General features: G+C 34.2%; 1 protein-coding gene across 1 annotated transcript; it reads left to right on the forward strand.

Moving 5' to 3' along the window:
• The first annotated feature begins 7 nt into the window (after positions 1 to 7).
• LOC143255101 (lysozyme c-1-like) lies at positions 8 to 23,233 on the forward strand. The gene is made up of 6 exons (XM_076510292.1): positions 8 to 250; positions 9,467 to 9,613; positions 15,943 to 16,034; positions 20,444 to 20,516; positions 21,027 to 21,102; positions 21,260 to 23,233. Exons 2-6 carry the CDS (start codon positions 9,475 to 9,477, stop codon positions 21,603 to 21,605), a joined length of 726 nt encoding a protein of 241 aa, XP_076366407.1. The 5' UTR covers positions 8 to 250; positions 9,467 to 9,474; the 3' UTR covers positions 21,606 to 23,233.
• Positions 23,234 to 23,510: the final 277 nt, after the last annotated feature.

A 23,510-nucleotide genomic window follows, 5' to 3' on the forward strand; every position in this document is an offset into this window, starting at 1 on the left:
GATAAGTTTTAGACAACTTTTGCTATACTAACAGAAAACTATTTTTTGTGTGTGCGAAGAAAAAGTTGCTGTGTAAAGATTTTCGGCGAAATTCAGAAACGTAGACACAGGTCAGTTGCCTTCTCACAACAAAGTCTGCTATAAAAGGATAAACGAGGTTATTTGAGCACTAGATTGCTACTTGTATCGTCGGTGTGTAATGTGCTGTTTTGTGATCTACTTTGACTAGTCCTAACTTAAACTACTAAAGGTAGGAAGGATCTAAGCAATAATATAGATGTTATAAAGTTTTGATGAAATAATATTTATAAGATATAATCTTAAAATTCGTAAATTGGTTTTAGACACCAGAGTTCACTGTCAAATTAATTTTTTTTTTATGAACAAGTACAACAATATTAATTTTAGCTTAGGCGTCAATATGGAATACTTTCGAATATGGTTTGTTTGTAATTAAGCGCAAAGCTAGACAATGGGCACTCTGCATTGTATACAACACAAGTTTTGAACCACGGTCCTTAGCGTTAGAAACCTCGAGTTTAATGTTGAGCTGTATGCTTGTAAGTTTGCCACCTCTTCCTCTGGAAGTTAGTTCTCTTATATATGCATTCTTGTGATAATTTAACAGAGGAAACGTTTTAGATTTAACGTTTTATGTAAACTAGAAATATATAAAGGTTTGGCAAAACAACTATGTTCCTAGATTTTTAGGTGCACAGGTAGAAATACAACCTGTAACATTCTAGGCCATGATGACCGGCGTTTTAATTGACAATTTTATTTATTTTACACTTGATAAATATACTGAAGAGAATTAATTTTTGTTTATTTAGTTTGATAAGTTTTGATTGATGTCGCCACAAACAAAATGTTCAGTAAAGTTAATTTAGTTATAATCCATATACATGCATGTAATCGTCAAGAAACGTTTTGAAAAATAGTTAATTTAGAACGTACATATGATGGAGCAATCTAAAGCAAGTGTCAATAATGAAATGACTTCTAATAGCAAATCAACAGTGCCCAAATATAGTAAGATTAGTGTAGTTATTTATTTGTAAATTAATTGTAGTTAATTTTACCTGATTGTTGTTTTACCAGCGATGATTGTTGACTTCCAAAATATTTTATTTCTGTACTTGAAATGGGATTTTATGTCTAAATATCGCTTTATGTGCACGTGGGTTAAACAATCAGGTCAGAGACCTCAAGAGTTTAGGTGTAGAGGTATAGTTATCCATAAATTTGAACTATTGGCCAAATGAAAGATATATGTTAATAACTCTCGCCACCACAAGATTTCTTTAAATCAAATACGAAACCTCGCTCACACCTGAAAATAAAGAGTGTATACAGCAGCAGCATGTCTCGAACCTGAGACCATTCGACTAAGGGCTGGCACGCTAACCACTAGTTTCTATTTTGTACTTAAAGAGATGTTTGTCGTGAAATGACTGTGTACAATTCACAGTTTCTGCTTATTAGACTTGAACGCTAGCTAGTTACCTATGAGTCTCATATGAACCCTGCTTGATTTTTAAACATTTTATTAGACTTCTAGATTACACGCATCAACTTGCTTATAAGTTCATGGCTTTGTTAATTACAGCGTCCTTATTAACACAAAGTCACGCACAAAATGTAAACAGAATGATAATCAGTATTGCGTTTGATCTCATTAACATCTGTCAGGATCCCACACATTATCTGATCCATGATAATGGTAAAAAGATTTTACCCCGTGTATTTAGTCAGTTTGTTAGTGAGTGTTATAACAAAAAAACAAAAAACTACTTAATGTAATGTAACATGTGGGCTCCGTCGAGAACAAAAGCATCGAAAAATCATTCGTTAATTTGATGGTTAGCGGATAACCGATTCTCTGGACAGTAAGGCTTCCGAAATATTAAACAAGGAAATCTAAAAACAGTCATGCAGTAGCGTATTTAAGCCTCTACCCTATTCCAGTGGGTAATTATTGATACGCCATTGTCATAGACGGGTTATCATAAATCTTGACTGATAACATGAATGCAGGTATAAGTTGTGTCTTTTTCTTTTATAAATGATTGACCACATGTCAGAAAGTTCAAAATTCTGTATGTAACGCCAAAATATTTACATTTATGTTTATGTTTATTTACAGTTATGTTTAATAATTGTTAAAAAAAGAAAACAGTTTATTGGGCTAATTCTTCCATGCCATTATGGAATGTAAGTTTTAACACTATGGTAATGCTTCACTGATCCATGTTTACAATTGAATGAGCCATGGTGAGAATACTTATCATTCTTTAAAATTCCCATATGTTTGTACCAAGAGTATGTCACAATGGTTCTGTTTGAATGAACATACTGATAAAATCTAAGGTCCTGAAGTAACTGTCATGATACCTTATGCAGTGTATTAACTATATAGAAAGAAGCTAGCATATGATGCCGGTATGTGCTAGAAGAAATCAACTTAATAGTACTCCATAAATAAACCTTGGCAAACACTATATATTAAGTTTTGTTGTCATGTCACGGCCCAGAAAAGTATAGAATGTTGTCAGTAGAGAAGAGAGTTTGCCTAAAAGCTTTACGTGATGCTAGATCTTGAGAACGAGACAGGTAAACTCGAAAATATGAAAGGAAGAGGCAAAACACCTAAATGCGATGATAATAATGTTAAGTATCTTTGTTTATGCTGTCTTCGGGACAGAAGAAAGACTGCTGCAGATCTCAAGCATGAGATAAACGACCATGTACCAGATGACAGAAAAGTGTTCAGATCTACAGTATCAAAAAGAGTCAATGAGAATGGGATATTTGGTGTTGTAGCAGTTTAAAAATCTTCACTTCAATCTTCAAATACTGTCAAGAAAATGAAACTTGCTAAAAAGTATAAAAACGAAATTATTGATGTTTGGAAAAGGTATTATGGATGGATGAGTCCAAGTTTGAAATATGTTGTTCAAAGTGTAGGTCGTACGTCCATCTGAAGAAAGGTGAAAAATACTTACCTCAATGCATAGTACCTACCATGAAACACGGGGTAAACGATGTAAAGGTTTGGGATGTATTTCTATTGAAGCGACAAAAATATTTGTAAAATAGATAAAAAAAATGGACCAGAGCTGGTACCATCAGATACTGACCTGTCATGGTAAAACTAGTGGTTTGTGTGTTACTTGTAAAGAGTTCTACTACCAAAAAATAATAACCCCAAATACTCATCCAACCTATACAGAAGTTACTCAGCTAAAAAAACCTGCTGGAGTAACTTAAATGATACAATGGGCCCCACAGAGTCCCGATCTCAACCCAATTGAGCATATCTGGAATTTAATAGATCAAAAACTTGGCAAATCAAAACTTACTTCCAAACAACTTTATGTGAGTGTTTTAGAGACATTTGGAGTAAAATTTCAAAGACCACTTTGATTAAATATATTCCAACAATGCCTGAAAGACTTTCTGTAGTTATTAAAGCAAAAGAGGGACACACAAACTTTTAACTGTTTACTGAATTCAACCATTTCTACTGAGTTTCTTTTGTACTAAACAGTAAAAGTTTGCTGTTTCATCTGTTATTTACATTCCATTGTTCTTTGAAGGTGGCCTTAAATCTAATTTGTGATTTTGTACTAACACCTTTCCACAGTACTGTTTATATAGCGTTTCAGTGAGATTCTCCAGCTCAACTACTGTAAGAAAAGGCTCTCAAGGAATGACCTGTGGGTGGCTAAGAAACGATCTGAAATGCTGTATTTTACACCCCTCTGTTATTGAATCTGAAATGTACAAATTATGAGGAATGTAAAAACAACAACAAAGCATCTGCAGTTAACGAGATTTTTATCGCAAATTTGAGGCCTAAATGGTTATAACGATTTACTTATAGTAAAAATTAAGTACGAACCTTTAAATGTTGATGAAATTTGTGTGGGAAAAGTTGTTTTTAAAATATTTTTCAATTCTAGCTTTGAAAAGCTGTAATCGGAGGTTTAGCATCGATTTTCTAGTATTTGGTATTTTTAAAATATTTTGGTTTATGTTGACACAAAACTTCACAAAAGGCAAACTTTATTCTGCCCACCACACGTATCAAAACCTGGTTTCTAGCATTGTAAGTCCGTTGGCACATCGCTATGTCATTGGGGGGCATTTATAATACGAGCATCATCGTATGCAACAGATGGGTTAAACAGACAGACCAGAGACCCTCATAGTTGAAGCACAATGTCCCTAGTGTAGAAGTGATGATCAAACAACTAAAATCCAATAAGCAGCACCTTCTGCCTACATGTCTACTTTTAACTGCTAGTGGGATTGTTTGGAGGTTATAATGGTTATAATAGTAGTAGTAGCGCATTCAGTGGCATATTGAAGCTCTTGATCTTTAGACATTTTGGTTTGGTTTTGGTTGCTTGGTGTTTACTGGCGCAAAACAACTAGGCTATTTGCGCCAAACAACTAGTAAGAACATAAAAATAAAAGTAAAATAAGTAAAAAAGGGATTATGCTAAAACAAAGACCAATTTTCGAATTAAAAACTTAAAAATAGAATTGAAAAGGCCAATGTCCCTTAAAATTTTAAAAACACAAGTGAGGTGGACAGTATTACCATCGCCAATAACTCTGTTCAACGTCAAGGTTGAACCCATGGTGAAAACATATCTGAAATACTGCCATCGCTCATGGTCGTAACGATGACACAACAGTAAAATGTGACCTATTGTGACTTGAGTGTCACACAAGACCACACATTAATGCGCCAGTCCCAGATAAAAGAAAACGATGAGTTAGAAAATTGTGATTAATGCATAACCTAGCTAGGACAACTTCCTATCGATCCTTATGGATGCAAAACAGCGAAAGAGCAACCGAAGGTTTGATTTCGAAAAACTTGTTATCACGTTGCTCACTTCAAGTTGACTGCCAAATGGATAAAAATATGGGGGTTGAAGCTTTCACCGAGAGTATCGGCGATGCTCTGGGCATCAACAACTTCCTGGCCATCGGAGAGTAAGATCGAATGTGGGACAGAAGTATACTGTCCACTGACCTTCCGAATCTTGTCCCATATGACTTTGGAAATGGTGGGAGAAATGATGCTTGTTGGGAGCTCAATCCAAGATTCCTTCTGTTTCTGACGTCTTATCTTCCACTGAAAATCAATTGGGTTTGAAAGTGTGGGATACCTACAAAAGATATCCCAGGCCTGTTTTTGAGCCTTCTATGCCATGTAGTTGGCAGGATTACACCACGGACAAGAATACTATGGAAAATGCGTCGAGATTTTAGGAACGGATTGAACAGCTGTTTGGACAATACAGTGACTTGCTGCTTCCACACAGCCGTCTTTCGATAGCTCACAGACGACGGCAGGATCAAGTTCTGAGAGAGCAGTGAAAGAGGGCTAGTTAGTCTGGTCCAACTTCCACTGAGGCACATGGGTCGGGTGGCATCGATCACTGTCATTCTCCCTCAAAATGATAGAAAAATGATCATTGCCCCGTGGGTCACTGTCAACCCCCAAGAAAAATGAGAGAATAGTGAAGGGGAGCAGATAGAAATATCAGTGGTGGTAAAAGACTGATTAGCTGCATGAAAATAGTTGTGATCTGAGAGCATACGCTCTGTGAAATGCCCCTCCCATCAATATCAGCACCACCCCAGAGAGGATTATGTCCATTAAAATCCCCCAAGATTAAAAAGGGAGAAAGCAACTGCTCTTTGAGAGCATCATGGTCTGATTGATCATAGGTCTCTCCAAGAGACAAGTAGTGAGTACAAACAGCGATAGTATGACCCAAGGAAATACGGATGGCTACGGCCTTCAATGGTGTATCGAGTGGCAAAGACAGAGAGGGCTCATTCTGATCAATCAGCAGTGCATCCTCTCCATGCATTTGTCCATCACACAATCTGTCATTTCTGTACAAAGAAAACTGCTAAAAGGTGACTGCATCGACAGGTTTCATAAACGTTTCCTGTAAAAAGAGACACATAGGTTGATAGGAGTCAAACAAATCCTTAATGTCCTTTATATTCGAACGAAAACCACGGTAGTTCCATTGTATCAATGAGGCAATGTTTATTTACCTGGAGAACTGGATGGAGAACCTTTCAGTTTACGACCACATCTTTTTTCTTTATTAGGTCTATATCAGTAGAAGTAGCTTCCAGTAACTGAGGTCGAGAAAGATCAATTGTTCGACATTTCGGAGCCTAAGATTGGCCCAAGCATACGCCAAAAGCCGTGATCAAAGGAAATGGTCGCGAGCAGTCACTAGAAGGATTGTCAGATACAGAGATTGGAGTAGACGTTGCCACGTCTATTCTCTTAATCGCGGATGGCAAAAGACCCTTCATATAGTTGGAAAATGACTCTAAAGAATCTGTCTGCACTTCCACTGTAGCAATGAAATAGTTTGTTTGTTTGTTTGTTTTTGAATTTCGCACAAAGCTACTCGAGGGCTATCTGTGCTACCCGTCCCTAATTTAGTAGTGTAAGACTAGAGGGAAGGCAGCTAGTCATCACCCCCCACACCTACGCCAACTCTTGGGCTACTCTTTTACCAACGAATAGTGGGATTGACCGTCACTTATATCACCCCCACGGCTGGGAGGGCGAGCATGTTTGGCGCGACGGGGATGCGAACCTGCGACCCTCAGATTACGAGTCGCACGCCTTAACACGCTTGGCCATGCCAGGCCGTAATGAAATAGAATGTAGCAGCATACGTCCGAGATGGAGTGGTATACAGTAACTTCTGAGCCTTGGGGTAAGAAATGTTGTGAACTGTTTTTAAATACTGTACATCTTTTTTTTCCACCCACAGACGGCAAGAACAAAAGTAAGAGGGGTGAGAGCTACGACAATTAATACAATAAGGGTCCACTTCACACTCATAGGCATCATGGATTTTGTCACCACAACGAGCACACGTCGATAAGCCACGACATGATGTCTTCAAATGAACTAACTGCTGACATCAGAAGGTTCAGAATATATGACCGTACCTTACAATTCAGGTAACCTGCCGTGATGGTAACAGGTGGTCGTGGTGATGTAAACGCCAAAATTAGGACATTGGTCAGCAGCATAATTCCATCTTTGTAAGTGGAGATACGCTTCATCGCAGAAACTCCTTGGATGGAGAAACCAGCAAGGAATCTCTAACTTCGAGATGTTCTTCAAATCCCCTTCAACAATAACTCTTTGTGACGAATTTAAAGTAGTATGGGGAGTAACCCCAATCTACAATGAGTATACCCTAATAATCCTCGAATACAAGAGGAGTTCACTGTATTTTGGAGTGAATGTTTCTGCCAAGATGTACCCCGAAAGTATATTTTTACTGACTTGGGAGAGCCACCAAGCCCCTATAGACCCTTCTGAATAAAAAAGGGAAAGAGTTGCTCTAAATATTTGCCTGATATTAGAAAATTACGTACAGGCGTTGAAGAAGTTTGAGATTGCTATTCAAAATCTTCAGGATGGTAATTTACCTATGATCTGTTTTTCACTATTTTTATTTTTATTTAGAGTATCCGTAATAAAGAAATAAATTTCACAGTCCACTGACCCCACCCACCACGAAGCCCTACGAGTGGATGCACTATAATGCCAAGCAAGGACATAGTAGTAATGGCAAACACCAGCTTCAGACACAATCTCCAAAACACCTGCTGAGAACGTTCAACACTGGTACTCGGTTGACCCTAGACCATTTGAACCAGGCGATTGACCCTGGAGGAGGCCACCCCAAGGCCACCCATCTATAGAAATTTAAGGCCAAAGTAGAGTGTTAGGGTTGGATTCCTCAACTACCAGGATCCTCTCTTTCCCTTTAGGGGACGTCGCTCATGACAAACACGAAGATGGGTATTTAAATCCCAGAGAAGGTAAACTGAAAGTACCTTCTCTGGGATAGACATTTTGATCTGCATACTACGCCTGGTCGTTACTGCTTACAGTATTTTACTTAAAGGGCATATTATTTTGAAGTTGGTTATTATGATATCACCACAAATGGTACAGAGGTATGTCTACGGACTTCCAAAGCTAGGAAAAAAGGTTTTGATAACCGTGGTGGACAGAGTTCAGATAGCTCATTGTGTAGCTTGGTGTTTAATTCCAAACAAACAAGGCCCGGCATAGCCAGGTGGTTAAATCGCTCGACTTGTAATCTGAGGGTCACGGGTTTCGAATCCTTGTCATACCAAACGTGCTCTGTCTTTCAGCCGTGGGAGCATTATAATGTACGGTCAATCCCACTTGTCGTTAGTAAAAGAGTAGCCCAAGAGTTGGCGGTGGATAATGATAACTACCTGCCTTCCCACTAGTGACTAGTCTTACACTGCTAACTTAGGGACAGCTAGCGCAAATAGCCCTCGTGTAGCTTTGCACGAAATTAAAACAAACAAACAAAATTGTTATAATAACCAATGCAATTTAATTACGAATGAACGTTGCTGTAAATTATTACAATCATTTTTTTTAAATAAGGAAATTAAAATTATATTTTGATTAAAGAAATAGGAATATGACAAGTATATAGCTAAAATTGTGCATGTATTTCTTAGCATTTAAATATATATATAATAGTAAAATACGCAAATGAAAGAATCGTTATATGGTTCAAAAAGGAGCCAGAGCTTTGGACATTATTGATTAACTTGAAAACTGGTCCGACGCTTAAAGAGTCATTCAAATTGGAGACCAAATATATATTTGGATCACAGTTTTGGAATCTAAGGACTGGATCTACGGAGCTACACGAAAAATGGCGTGATAATATAAAGGATAATTCGAACTAAGTAGCAACATTTACTTTCCGAAATTATTTAATTAACTTGACCTCTGTATGAAGGTCACAGGGGCTCTGGGGCTTTGGGGCTCTCGGGTCTGAATGCACGGAGTAACATGAAAACTACCATGTCGATTTAAAGAACCGTTCAAAAGACATATCTGTTTCTCCCAGCTTTTTGAATTTTATTTACAAGCTTTCTCTACAGAATATCGAGAAGATGTTGGGATCTCTTAGGGTTAATTGCGTGTGTTTGTTTAATATTGAAGACAAATATTAAATGGCCGTTCAAAACAAAAATGTGCAAATTGTTTTACGTCTTGTGATTTTGACGAGTATTTTTATCATTATATTTATAGCAATTTTGTGTATTAAGTAACGAAATAACGAAGGAGAAGCTTTTGACAAGAAATAAATAATAAAAGAAAATGGCTAACATATATCATATTATAAAGATAAAAGAGAGAATTCACTGTAGGTGTCATTAATTGTTTTTGTTTTTATAATTTTCCTTTCATCTGTGACTGAAAACTTTAAAGCATTTAGTACTGAAGTCTGTATTACTTCTTTTAAACAACACTATAAATTAATTATATCTTTCTATAACTATACTGACCATTGAAAAACTTAAATATTTCTGGTTTTTTGTTTTTTTTTCGTTTTAGATATTGGAATGAGACCTCTCCTTTTGACCACAGTATTTGCAGTTCTTCTGTTCGGCGACAGAGGGCATGGCAAAGTTTATGATCGTTGCGAGCTGGCTCGTGAACTTCAGGAAATATACAAGTTTCCACAAGAGGATATTCCCAAATGTATGTGCAACTATTCTTCCTCTATGTATATAACACATTTTGTGTAATTTCTCTTTTCCCAAATTAGTTGTAATGATAACTTTAGTGGCTAAAGCATATGATCACTGACTTTTGACTCAAAACTAAATAGTTCAGAAATGAAAATTAATCCAGTAATCAATATGAATTACGTGTATTTAATGTACCATTCTTATTCGTCACAAGTATAACACGGTGATTCATCGATAAAGTGACTGACATTTTCATGGAAAAAAATTACGAATAAGTCAAATTTGTTTATTTTTTTAATTACTTAATTGTTAACTTAAGGAAAGAGAGATAATGTGGACCTATACGATAGTGAAAATTATCAAAAATGCTCTTGGTGTGAACGTTTACTTTGAAATGGGACCTTATATTTAGAATCTACACAATATACTTTAAAATGAGAAAGCTAAAAAATCGCTGTTAGATTTTCAAAGAAAATATCGATATTCTCAATTGTATAATTATTCAATTCCTTTGCTACACAACCCTAAACCAGTTCGAATGCAAAAATTAGTTTGAAGGGTCACAAATTTAGTTTACTGGTCTTTATCTGTATGTAATCAAAGTGGTTTAACTTGACTTCAGAGTAAATGCATCTGTTCAAGATCCAACTCACGCAGTGATACGACAAATAACCATGAAGACCAATGAGTTTCCAAACAAATCAAGGATAAAGTGGTAGGGAAGCACAGATAAGTTGAAAATTACAAGAAAATTTTGAAGTCATTGATTATCCCTTTTAATACAGCGAAGTCTATCATTAAGATACAACTCAGTCACTACTTCAGTTCAGACCGCCCTTCAAACTTAAGCATACAATTAAAGAGGAAACTGGTTAGGGATGCCACTATGGAGCCACCAGCGACTTTGAACGATTTGAAAAATTCCATGTCTGTGATTGAAGTAGGTGTGCATATATCGACAACATCTAGTCCCTACACAAAGCTGGCCTGTATAACGAGTGACACCGAAAAATAATCATCTTAAATCTAGTATAGAGTTTGCGTCACAGCATATGAATAATGCTGTGGACAAGTAGCAAAAAGTATTGTGGTTAAATCACACAAGAATTGAGCTTTTTGGTTTAAGCTCAAAAGTTACGTCTGGTGCAAGCTCAACATAGCATATCACTCAGTTAACGCCATCCTAACTGTTATGGGGATCAGCAGGAACTAGGATGCTTGACACAATTGAGAAGCCGATGGATAGTACAAAATACAAGTTAATCTTAGAAGAAAATCTGCTTGAGTCAACCAATAATCTAAAACTGGTTTGAACATTTACCTTTCATCAGTATAGGTACCGGAAGTACAAGGTCAAAGCCACACTGGAGTGGTTTCAAAAGAAAAAAGTGAATGTCCTGGAGTGGTCCAATCAGAGTCCCGACTTCAGTCCTATAAAACAAATTATGGCGACCCTTGAATATAGCAGTTCTCAACAATCTCCAACGAACTTGTCAGAATTGAAGCATTTTTTTCTGGAAGTATAAGCAAAAATTACATCATTTCTTTGGATAGGTATCTATCAGTTTTGAGCAAAGAGATGACCAAGTACTGACTTAGGGAATTAAATACTTATGTAATCAGAAAATTTCGATTTATATATTTGTTTTTAAGTTTTGCTGACATTCAACCTCTATCACACCTAACAGTATTAAGTTTGTTTCTTAGAGTTTCGAATAAAAACAAGTTAATAAAAAACTGTTTACATTATTTGCATTTCATCAAAACGTTGCTTATTTGTTGCTTATTATTTATCATAACAACATTAGTTCTTTTAAAAAATAATCTTCCCAATAATGTTCTCCTATGATAAGAGCTTTAAGTAAAATGATCATTTAGAAATTCATTTCCTTGCAGATTAACATCTAACAGATTATGTAAAATAAATTATAATATTCTTGATTTTTGAACACCTATTTCTCAGAATATTTATTTAATTAATATCGTAATTTTCAAAGCTAAAACAAAGGTTGCATAGTGTATCGCCCATCCTTAGCTCAGTAGTATGTCTGAAAGCTTACAACACTAACCATTGTCTTTCGATACTTGCAGGATGCGTAGCCCCAATAACCTATTGCGTAGCTTTATGTTTAACAACAGATTACGGAATAATTCGTGGAGTGTTAATATTTAAGTGTTAGTTTCGTGAATAACATTTTATCTTGAAATATTTTAAATTTTGCTTTCTAGCAAACCTTATGTCTGAAAACCTCATACATATAGATACTGACTGTCATCCAAATGGCCTTGAAAATTTCCATAATGAAATATAACTACTTTTAATCTTTTAGAATGTATCAAAGCAAAGGTTCAGTTGCTCTAACTTGTGTTCTTTGTTAAAACTAATTCTCATGGCAAAATACAAATATTTTAGTTAGGATCTTAAAAAATGATTGATTTCACGTAGCCGAAACCTCTACAGTATAAGTAAAAAATTTAACTCGTGAGTTTGTTTGTTTGAAGTGAAGCGCAAAGATATACAGTAAGTCATCTGTGCTTTGCCCACCATTTGTACCAAAACGCAGTTTCCAGTGTTGCCAATCCGCAATCATGTCGCTGTGTCACTGAGAGACTAGCTGGTGAATCAATGACTTGCTAGTGAAGCCTGAAAGTTGTTTAATTACCGTTAACTCTTTAGTCCCAAATTAGTCCATTAGACTTAGTGTAGACTAGAAAGTTTAAGGTCTGTTTATCTCATCTACTATTATTTATTATTGTTTGTCCATCACTGCTTCAAGGGAATTAAAAGTATGTTCATATGAGTTAAATAGAATGCTCTAAGTCTAAGAGTTTCTCATGAAGTAGAATTATTTCCACCAGATGACAGCACTGCTACACAATCCAAATGGTGATCACAGAAGAAAAAGCAATTTTTTTTCGCATTTGTTTATATGCATTGCTTAACAGTATAATGTAATCGCAAAATCGGTTTCAAAAGTTTTAACATCAAACTGTCTCTACAAGTCATGTTAATGTCGTATATTTTAATAGGAATAGCTGATTTTCCAAACATTCGATGTTTTTAAAAAAGAAGTAATTTTTGGAACACTTGTTAACACAAATTACACAGGTATTCCATAACTACTAAGTAATAACCTTTAGCTTTGACCAGGGTTGAAAACTGATCAGATAGCTAATATGAAAGTAAACACGTTCCACTTGCTCAACCTCCTGTATTATCTACATATTTAATTTTTATAATAACATGTTAGTAATTAAATAATGACTGTTTTTCTTTCAATGTATTAATTGTTTCCGTTTGGTACGGTTAGGTGCAAAAGTCTACGTGTTTCCATTTGTAACTGGTAAATCACTGTCCCCAGATATGTTAGGTACCATCAGAATCCCCTAGAAAAGTGACATGGAGGGAAGGGGAGTCAGCATTCGGAACTAGCCATTCACGTCGCCCGAGGGAGTTTCTATGTCTTTTTCTCTTGTGTTGAACGTGTACTATAGCCAGTTGTTACTAGTTTCATCCTTGATTAACTAAATTTGCCCCCTCCCTAATCCTGCAGTATGTCTGCAGACTTACATAGTTAAAATCCGGGTTTCAATACTAGTAGTAGTCACGACCCATATAGCCCATTGTGTGGTTTATTGCTTATCTACAAATAAAACAAAAATTAAGTTTCATGTTTGTTGTTATATACTGGATAGTATTAGTAAAATTTATTGAATGAACATAAAATAATTGGGAAGTATATAGCACATAGATTTATAAATATACTGTTTCATTCATAGTATTAGAAGGTTTACTTTTACCAAGCTCTGAAATAATAATTACAAAATGTACACACAAATATATATATAAGGTATCTTCTCTCCACGGATGCTAATAAATAACATAAGTACAAAACCCATTTAAATCCCAACGGTTACTAATACGCACATTTGTCGAAAACTATGAATGTTTTCATAGCCAATTCACATCAAGTTCTCTGTTGTGTCCAATAAGAAGAATCGAATCCCTGATTTTATGGTTGTAAATCCATTAACTTTCCGCTATCCCACCGAGGTACTTCGAGGGAACAACATGATGATTATAATATCATTAGCTATTTATAGATGAAGCAATGTTGTTAATGTTTTGTGTTGTGTTAACATTAATAATGACATACCAACATCGTCAGAATTTAATAATGTAAACAATAACTAAAGTAAACTTAACTTTTTGTTGTATTTTGCACGATTAAAAAAAATGTGACTTAACATTAAAGACGTGTGAGATAAGTTTAATTTTATTTATAGTTATTAATTCTAACAGATAACGCAACAGAGTACGAGACCACAGCAGATTTGTGTCAGTTTCTACCAAGCTTTATTAGTAGATTTGTCTTTTGCGCTAACGATTAGGCGTAGTTGTTGTGAACATTTTTAATAATTTATAATTGCAGCCAATACGTTGCTTGCTATATATGTATATTTCGGTTGTGATCTTACTTCTGATTGTTTCTTCAATTTACTTCTTTGAAAATACGGCATAGTATTCCGGAAGGGTAAGAGATCACTAAAACAGAATTAAACCTCTTTGAGTGAAGAAAACTTAAATAAATATAAAATAAACTCCAATTAATTGAATCAAATTTAAATACGTCTTTCTTGAACTATCTTCCTGGAGAGTTTTCAGAGTAAATATATTGCATCTTGTAACAGTAGTCAGATATTTAAGAAGGACAATTTTTCTTATGATAGAGGTTTTAACTATATTTTTAGATAAATTAATCTCTTAGCTTTAAATGGATATATTTTTATTACTGATTTTTAATAATAAAATAGGGAGTCGATTGTGCAAAAATGAGTAGTTGTTTTGGTCACCACAATATCCAGTAAACGAAGAAAAGCACTAAAACTGTCTTTCGACAACAAATTACTATTACAGCTTTCGTATGAGGCCGTTTTTTTGCTCGTCGGTTCACGTCTTGCAGAAATATTTTTATTTGAAAATTAGTCCTTTCTCTCGTTTGTGTGGAGACTGATGAAAATCCACTGTCTTTATAAAGTAATTTGACTATAGAAGACACATTTTTACTAATTTTTTTTAGTGCTAATCTCGTCAACATACATTGAAAAATAAACCCTTAACTTAATCTCAGTTTTAAGTACAATGTTTTCTAAGGTGTGATGTTTACACGAAATGTAAACATTATGAATGCAATCAAGTTAGGATTCTATCGATGTTAAAGAAATAAGAAAAAGAGGAGGTCCGAAAATACCTTGGAATCTGAACAAGAAAACCGCTAAACAGAAGGAATAGTCAGAATAAGATATTTTTCTTCCTCCCATTTTAATCATTTTGTTTTAATTCGTTTAGAAATTCATAGGATTAGATGGCATTTATCAGATAGATATCAACTAGCGAAAGACATTAAAACTACAGAAGAAAATTTATCGTAGTTGTTTTTTTAAGTGCGGAGACTGCCATAAATAACATAAAAGTGTTCAAATCATTCTTAAACTACTAATTAATGTGAAAATGTACTAGTCTTGAGCAAAAGTAGCTTGCGGAAGACATTCATAATACCAAAACAATGTTTTAAGAGTTTCAATGCTTTTTTTTTTTCAAAGCAAGAAAACTAACCCTAAACTCGTGTAAAGTTTTATGTAAGAAATTGGTCTCTGGAATTTTCACTTGTTCAAAGTTGTCATCATAACATGTAAATTTCTGTAAAACGTAACCTCGAGTTTAGAACAACATTGAAAATATCTACTTTTAGTGGATTTTTGGTAGTAATGCAGCAAACACTTGTGGCACACGTGAATTATAAAATAAAGATAATAATTACTGTTTCGTTTATCATAAAAATAAATCAAATATTCTGATAATTAGTAGTATATCTCTTTATGAGAATAAAAACAAAGTATTTTTTGTATATCTTTCATGAATAATGTTATCTTCAAAATACGTTTGAATATGATAGTGCTCAATTTCATAATTGCTATTAAATTTCATATATGATTTAAATTTTAATGAAAAATAAAAAATATATATTATTATTGTAACGAATGTATTATTCTTCCGCTTATTTGAAATTTGAAATCTCTTTTTCATTTTGTTTTATTAACGAATGATTTCCATTCTTACTAACAATTATCTTCTCATCAAACTGCAAATAGCGGTTGGCATTTAGCAAGCAGAAAAGATATGGTCTGTAAAGAAAAGTTCCTTTAAACATTTAACTAATGTTATCGATATTATTAAACTGAAAGAAAACAATAACAACAAGGGTAAGAAAAGCTTGATGAGTTAAATTATTAAAACGTGGTTACTAAACAGTCTGCTTGTTTAATATTTTATTTCAGGGTTATGTTTGCTCTATTGGGAAAGTCGATATGACACGTCAGCCTTAAAGAATGATAACAGGGACGGAAGCTCCAATCATGGATTGTTTCAGGTATCACCACTATCGGTTTAGATAAACTTAGTTCCTTTTACAGGGAACCATTTTATATTTTAAGAATTATTGATATAATTTTGTAATTCAAGGTTTTAGCATTAATCTATTCAGATTTTATCTAGTGTAATTCCGGATTGATTTATTATTTAACCTTATCATAATTAAGAAATAATCTTATTCTAGTACGATATACAGTAGTGAAATCTAACTCTTGTTACATGCAACATCATAGCAACCGATTTACAAGACAATTAAAGTTAAATCGTTTCATTTCACTTTGCAATCTGACCTGTCAGTCTGTCGGCTAATACATCTTCTCACCTTCAATGTCTTAGATATAGAAGCGGTCTTAATCATTCGAGAAGTCTGGGCAGAATTCAGTAAATTGGGCCCCGTAATGATAAAAAACTCAGAAGTAGATAAAAAGACACAGTATCGAGGGCCCTTATATGTGTGGGGCCCCGATCTACTGCCCAGTTTGCCCAATAGGTAAGATCACCTATGCTTATAAATATATGTATATTTATATTTCAAGCAGCTAAGCCAGTAACAGAGTTTCGCACACATAATAATAAATGAAGGCACAACTTGTGAAAGGAGAACGAAAAACATATTTTAATCATTAGCTTTTGCTTGGACAAAAATATTTTAGTAGCGTCTTTACTCCTTTCCTGCTTAAATTTCACGTCAGTTTGAAGTATGATAATCACGATCAACAAGGACAACCTGGCACCATTGTTTACTATCAGTACTAATAAGGGCTAGAGGTTTCCTCGACTACTGCTTTTAAAGTTCCGTTTCAAGATATTTTAAGCTTCTGGAATCACTTGGTGGGATTCATTGCCTCTCTTAAAAGCACATCACAAACGTTTGATGCGACTGAGCACGGGATCCACTTTTTTCAGTCAGTTTCTTCTTCTTCAAGGGGCCAGGCACGTCCAGGTGGTTAAAGCACTCGACTCGTAATCCCAAGGTCGCGGGATCGAATCCCCGTCGCACCAAACATGGGTGCCCTCTCAGCTGTTGAGGCGTTATAGTGTTACGGTCAGTCTCACTATTTGTTTGTAAAACTCAAGTCTTACATTGCTAAATTAGGGACGCCTAGCACAAAATTCAAAACAAACCAGACCAATCTTCTTCAAGGAATGTTCTGATCTCTTGATCACTCTTGATAAAGGGTGGCTAAAGGTATTATCTGTTAGACTGGAGTCAGGGCTAACTGCATAATTTCACTAACATAAGGGATTTAATGATTTGGTTTTTATCATGTGTATTATTAATTATATCATTTCCCAGATTGCAGAGGGAAGTCCATACACAAGTACATGTCCCTTCCAAGATCATACTGTTATCATTACGGCATGGTGATATTCATGTAAGAAAAGGGAGTTGAATCTGGTTCTAGTTTTTCCCCCAAACAATTATGTGCCTGTTATTTGGCAGTAGATTGAAACATGAGTTATCCAGGAAACATTCTTTTGGTAGCTTTACAGGAGAGCTGTAATGTGTGTTAATTTAAACAGAATGGATTTTAGGGAGCGTTTTGGCATATAGGCTAACACATATAGGCCGCTATTATGAAAAATGTCTGTATACTAATACATGGCTGGCCTTATGAAGTTTATCTATACTCTAACACAGACAAACCACCATCCGTTGAAGTTCTGGCAATATAGCTGCTGTAAGACTGAATCTGATGTTTGCAACCATTAGTCTCAATTCGGCTTTGTGTTGATATATAGACAAATTTCATTATGGCATTTGCTTGTTTGTGAACAATGATCTGTATTTCCGAGGTCTTCCATATTCTACTTACAATATTGAGACGTTGTAGACAATCTGCAGCCGCTTACTGTGGTTTAATTGCCTCTTTTTGTCCAGTACTGGATGGTGTCTTTAAGGTCTAGTTACACCTCATGAGCAGTTTGGGTACTTTAAGCCCTACATTGTATTTCAACTTGGCAACTGAGACACGACTGTGAAACACGACTAAATAAGATATATATTTATAGATGGAGCCATCATAGATTTCATTACTGTGTTTCCCATACGCTTATTACTACTATGATTGTTGAAAGATCAGCCTTAGAATAATCTTATGCTTTTCGCTTCAGATATCTGTTTCTAATAATTTATTTTCCATAATCTAATTGTTCTTTTGCTTTGGTTAGAGAAGCTTAGCAGTGGCTCGACAGTAGGTATTTCGACGTATAACGCAAAACACCAGGTTTTGATACCCACGATGGGCAGAAGACAGATTTCATATTGTGTAGCTCTATGCTTGTCATCTATCACGCATACGTCAAGAGAAAGCACATTTCCACAACTGACATCAAAAAATAAATAGAAGTTTTAGACTTGTGAATATAATAATGTAATCCTGAGTCTGTAAGTTAGATATTCATGATTAGCACTATTTTACTCACACATTATTTTAACAAACAGTACTGATTTAGTGACGCCATTGATTCGTTTAAAATGTATCTCAGTACGGCTGGTATGGGTATTAACATTCTTACTAATAAAGCAGAAAACAACGTTTCGACCTTCTTAGGTCATCAAGAATTGATTTGTTAAAATTCTAGAGAACAAAACAAACACACAGCGTTTAGATTTTTACGTAGCGTCAACCCTAAAATCAGTATTAACGTAACGATGACATCAGAGTAATATTTTCCTTCCATAACTTTTTTGGATAATTACAGTAATCAAAATTATATAAAAGTTTAATTATACTTAAATAAACATTTAAGTCTTGGGCTGTTTTGGCTTATCAAGTACAAATGTTTTTCAGGTCGTACTCACCACCGTATTTCAACATTTGAAAAATGAATTATTACTTGATCATCGGATTAAGAATACTCTAAATACGAACCTTCTCAGGATTTTTATGAAATTTAAATGTAATCAAGTTCCTTAAGTTATCAAAAAAAAACTTCATTGAAAACAATTTTACAGATACACTGATGAACACACACAAAATATATTTAATTTTGAATTTGTTGCCGTTACCAGAATTTTAGTTAGACGTCGTACGTGTACAGTGGGTCACTTAACTAGTTATAAAAATGCATTTAAATGTCTCTGTGAACGTCTGAATGATTCTAAAGTTTTGATCACATAATTAACAGGAATATCTATCTTCATATGAAAGTAAACTGCACTGAGTGGACTTGTGAAATTTCTTCAGACGTGATTAATGACTGGAATGATTTGTGGCTATGTTTACGGAGTGAGATTCCTTAAGAATGATGAAGCAAAGAACATATTTTGAAAGAGGGAGTCTTCAGGGTTTGCTAAGGAGGCAGAGAATTTGGCACAGTAGGATACGGAATCCTTATACATTAACCAGTTCTTTTAGAAACTACATAAGATTGCTACATCCTGATGATGTGTGATCTAATGAAAACATTGAAACAGAGTCATTGGTAAGAAGCGTGAAAATGGAAAAAACATGGTCAAAGAGAAAAATAAGAACTTTGTTATCTGTATTGGTAGAATACTTTCTTCCTCAATATATTGCTGATTGGTTCTACGGTATACAACAATTTCTCTGTAGGAATATTTTTTTTTTATATAGAGTGGTCACATACCCCTTCAATCACCTATTCTTGTTGCTTTTAAACTCAGTTAACCTCTTGTAATCTAAAATGCCAAAGATACATTGAAAGAAACAAACTAAACGTTTTTGATACATAATGAAGTATTTGAAACACCTATATCACGGTGAAGAAATCTCGAAACAGGGACGTCAACCGATTTATACGACTGATAATTAATGTAAATTGTGCTCTCGTACTAAAAATTGAAACATATAGTTGGATATCTATAGTTTTGACATATAGTGAAGCAGATATATTTACATGGATACTGTTAGGTAAGAGATCATCTTTGATTTGAAGTCACAGTTAATCTGTGTCATTTTGGGAAGACAAAGTCATCATCATGGAAGTTTGTAAGTCTCACAACTGCAGTAATTTTTTTCCTTATATCTTAATGGTGAAACAATTAAAATGTTATAACTCATAAGTTAAAACCAGGTTTATTTTATTTATATCAATATTTGATTCACTGTACAGGTTGTAACACATCGACGTTCTCATAAGATAAATAAGAAATTTGAAAAAGATACGCATGAAGTGGTTTAAAATGAACACTTCTGAATATTTTATATTCATTATAATTTCGTTAGCCTCTCGACGGATATATAACGCTAAATTAAGCGTTCGATTCCTTGAGGTATACTATGATATAATTCGTTTCTTGCTACTTATCTAAAAAAGACAACTTTATGTTGAAATAATGTTAAAATAATTTAAGTTTTTGTTAGTTTTATTAAAATTAAATTGTGAGTTGTATGTTAGTTAGGCAGTAAAAAAATATTTTATTTTTCTTATGTTTTACAGATAAACGACAAGTATTGGTGTCAATCTACCCACACTATCCCTAACACTGATGTTTGCCAGTTACCGTGTGACAGTAGGTGTTACCTTGTAAACTTTTTATTTATTTTTTTTAAATTACTATAACTCGTTTCGTGAATCAATAAGCATTTGATCGACGCATTTGTATACAACTTTGAGAACAAACATTTTATCTACTCGAAATTAAAAATTCACAAATCACCAAATCGAATAAAGTGTCGCAAATTCAAGGGGAAGAATCAAGGCTTTGGCGTTTAAAACTAAGTTTTCAACACAGTTTAACCTTGTTTGAATGTATGTTGTCAACGGGTTTGAAAACGTAACTTTGTAAGTCCATAAACTTACTTTTTTTTCAGCGGGGGAATTAATGTAACAACCTTCAAATGTTAAAGTTGATAGTTTAAATTCATAACAAAAGTAAAGAAATATTAGTGTAAGGTACAACTAAATGAAATTTAAATTTTTAAGAATTCAAAATATCAAAGAAATTCGACATTGTAGACATAATTTGTTTAGCACAATGGACTAACTAACTTACACATTCAACAATTTCGTTTATTTTTAGGCCTGAGAGATGATAATATATACGATGACGTTAACTGTGTTTTACAAATGTTTCATCGTCACAGTTTCAATCTTTGGTAAGTAAATTTATTGGTTTAATTACATAAGTTTGTTAATAGTTCATAAAATTCTCAAAAAAAAATCCAACATCAGAAGTGATTTTTAGTTAAACGTATAAGAAGAAGAGAAAAATCAATGTTACCCATAGCACTAAATACAAACAATAATTTATAGGCCATCTTCATTTGAGAAGTGTGCTGGCAACCAGACAGCTTGGTTAACTCCGTGTAACACTTTCCATGAACGAAGTGGATATATTCAACATATAGGATACCCTCCATCCAAAACCTACCATGTGAGTAAAGGTGCACATTATGATCACAGCGGTGGCATTCACAAAAGTGGAATCAAACTCACCCCATCAGGAATTCACATTAATTTAAGTCCTGGTCCATTAGGTGCCCTTTTGAAAGGAGGAGAAGCAGGACTTGGAGGTTTGCTGGGCAGTCTCACAGGAAAACTGCGAATCAAACCATTTTTTAAAGTTTACAAAACCATATCTCTTGGTGGCATTCACTGAAGTCAATAGACGCCATCTAGTGATATTTCAGAATGATTTATAATATCACTTAGTTGTTGAAGTAATCTGCCATATAGTGGTTTCTAGCGTAACATAACGGTTTAGTTAAAGATTAGTGATGCATAATATTTCATTTTCAGAACTTTTGCTTTTTAACAACCGTCAAACATGTCGAGTGTATAAAGCTGGTCTAGACACTGTGTTTGGTGGACGTGAACTCAGGTGTTAATTAACACTGGAGTGATGGCATATACCAGAAGAATACTTTAACTGCTCTTATTATCTACGACACTTAAAAATCATATACCTGTTTCATTATTTTAATCTAGAATATATGCATTTCGGATGAGGCCAAAGCACGCACAGAAAAATCCAGATTTGAAATACGAAACTTTCCATTATTTACGTAAAATGTTTAAAAGTATTTTCTGGACATAAAATTAAATTGTTTCAGGTAAACAATGAGTAACAGGAACATACTGTATTAGTTTCAGTCAATTTGTGAAAAAAAAATTTACTACGTTATTTTTAACCTCTTGAACTATTAAAAATGCTTACATTTAAATTATTAAGAGAAAATGAAGTCCGTATAGTGCAAACAATCACGAATATCGTTGCTTATGTTTACACGTTGTTTTATAAGTACGGATATCATAATATATTTCTATGTAGAACAGAATACGTTCTCGGGGTCGGGAACCTTGAATAAAGTGTTATTCGACAGTGGATATGCTTTATTCATTTATTTTATATACATAACGTCGACAAGTTATTTCATAATAATATTACGTATCTTACTTCAGTTTAGTTGACATTTATAGTTCTGGATTGACATAAAACTTCAATGCCGAGACCTTGTCTGAATGAATATATTTTTTTAAAAGACACAATGATAAAGGCTCAAGACACAATATAACTTCACTATGAATATACCTATGAATTTCGTTTATTTTAATCATCGAAACAATAACCACTTCAATACATATTCAGGCAAAACGTCTTGAATAATTAAAGGTGTATTGTATGGTGAACATTATAAGTACCTCCCATCGAACCTGTGTCTTTGTCTATAAAAACTGATTAATTAAATTACTCTTACTGTGTCGTACATGTTCAAGTGTAAACAATATTAAATCTAATTCTTGATGACCAGAAACCCACTTGAAACCCACAGAACGGCTGGTATGGGTTTTAACACTTCTATTAATAAGAAGAGAACAACGTTTCGACCTTCCTGAAGATGACCTAGGACTGAAGCTTAGATTGATAATACAATGTTAAGAACTACTTACTGTTGCTACTGTCAGTAATGTTTTGAAGACCGATGTAGTTCATTTGCTAAAGAAGTTATTTATCTTACAAGCGTAGAATCATTCTTCTCTTCATTTTTCACTATTTTACTTATTACCCTGTATCTAATGCCTCTCCCCTACGAAGTAATGAAACAAAGTTTTGTCGTTACAAAAGTTTCTATTCATGATTGTGTTTCTCAGTGCTTACTTTGAGTGATTTTTTTTCTCTGATTGTGACTTATCTCTTTCTTTCAAACAAATTAAAAAGTTAACATTTTTGTTCCGACGGAGCCAGAAAGTTTGTGTATATACATCAACTTGTATGCTTTAAACAGTCGTTGCTTTTGATCTTGTTTTCATACGACTTTGACCCCAATAAAACTTAGAGATTGTAAGTAGTTTGTTCGTTATCTTTGTTGCATCGTAACTGTAACATTTAATTGTTATGAACGTTTAAAGATAAAAGAGAAATAAGACAAATGAAAAGACAGCTTATCACCAAAATACTGAAAAAGTTTTTTGGTTTATATAAAAACTTCTTACAGCCCCTAATTACACCAGTGTTTGTTCATCATCATCGTAAACAACACTTAAAAGAATCGAAGACACTTTA

This window comes from Tachypleus tridentatus, chromosome 1 (assembly GCF_004210375.1).
Source record: "Tachypleus tridentatus isolate NWPU-2018 chromosome 1, ASM421037v1, whole genome shotgun sequence".
In the NCBI taxonomy this organism is placed as follows: Eukaryota; Metazoa; Arthropoda; class Merostomata; order Xiphosura; family Limulidae; genus Tachypleus; species Tachypleus tridentatus.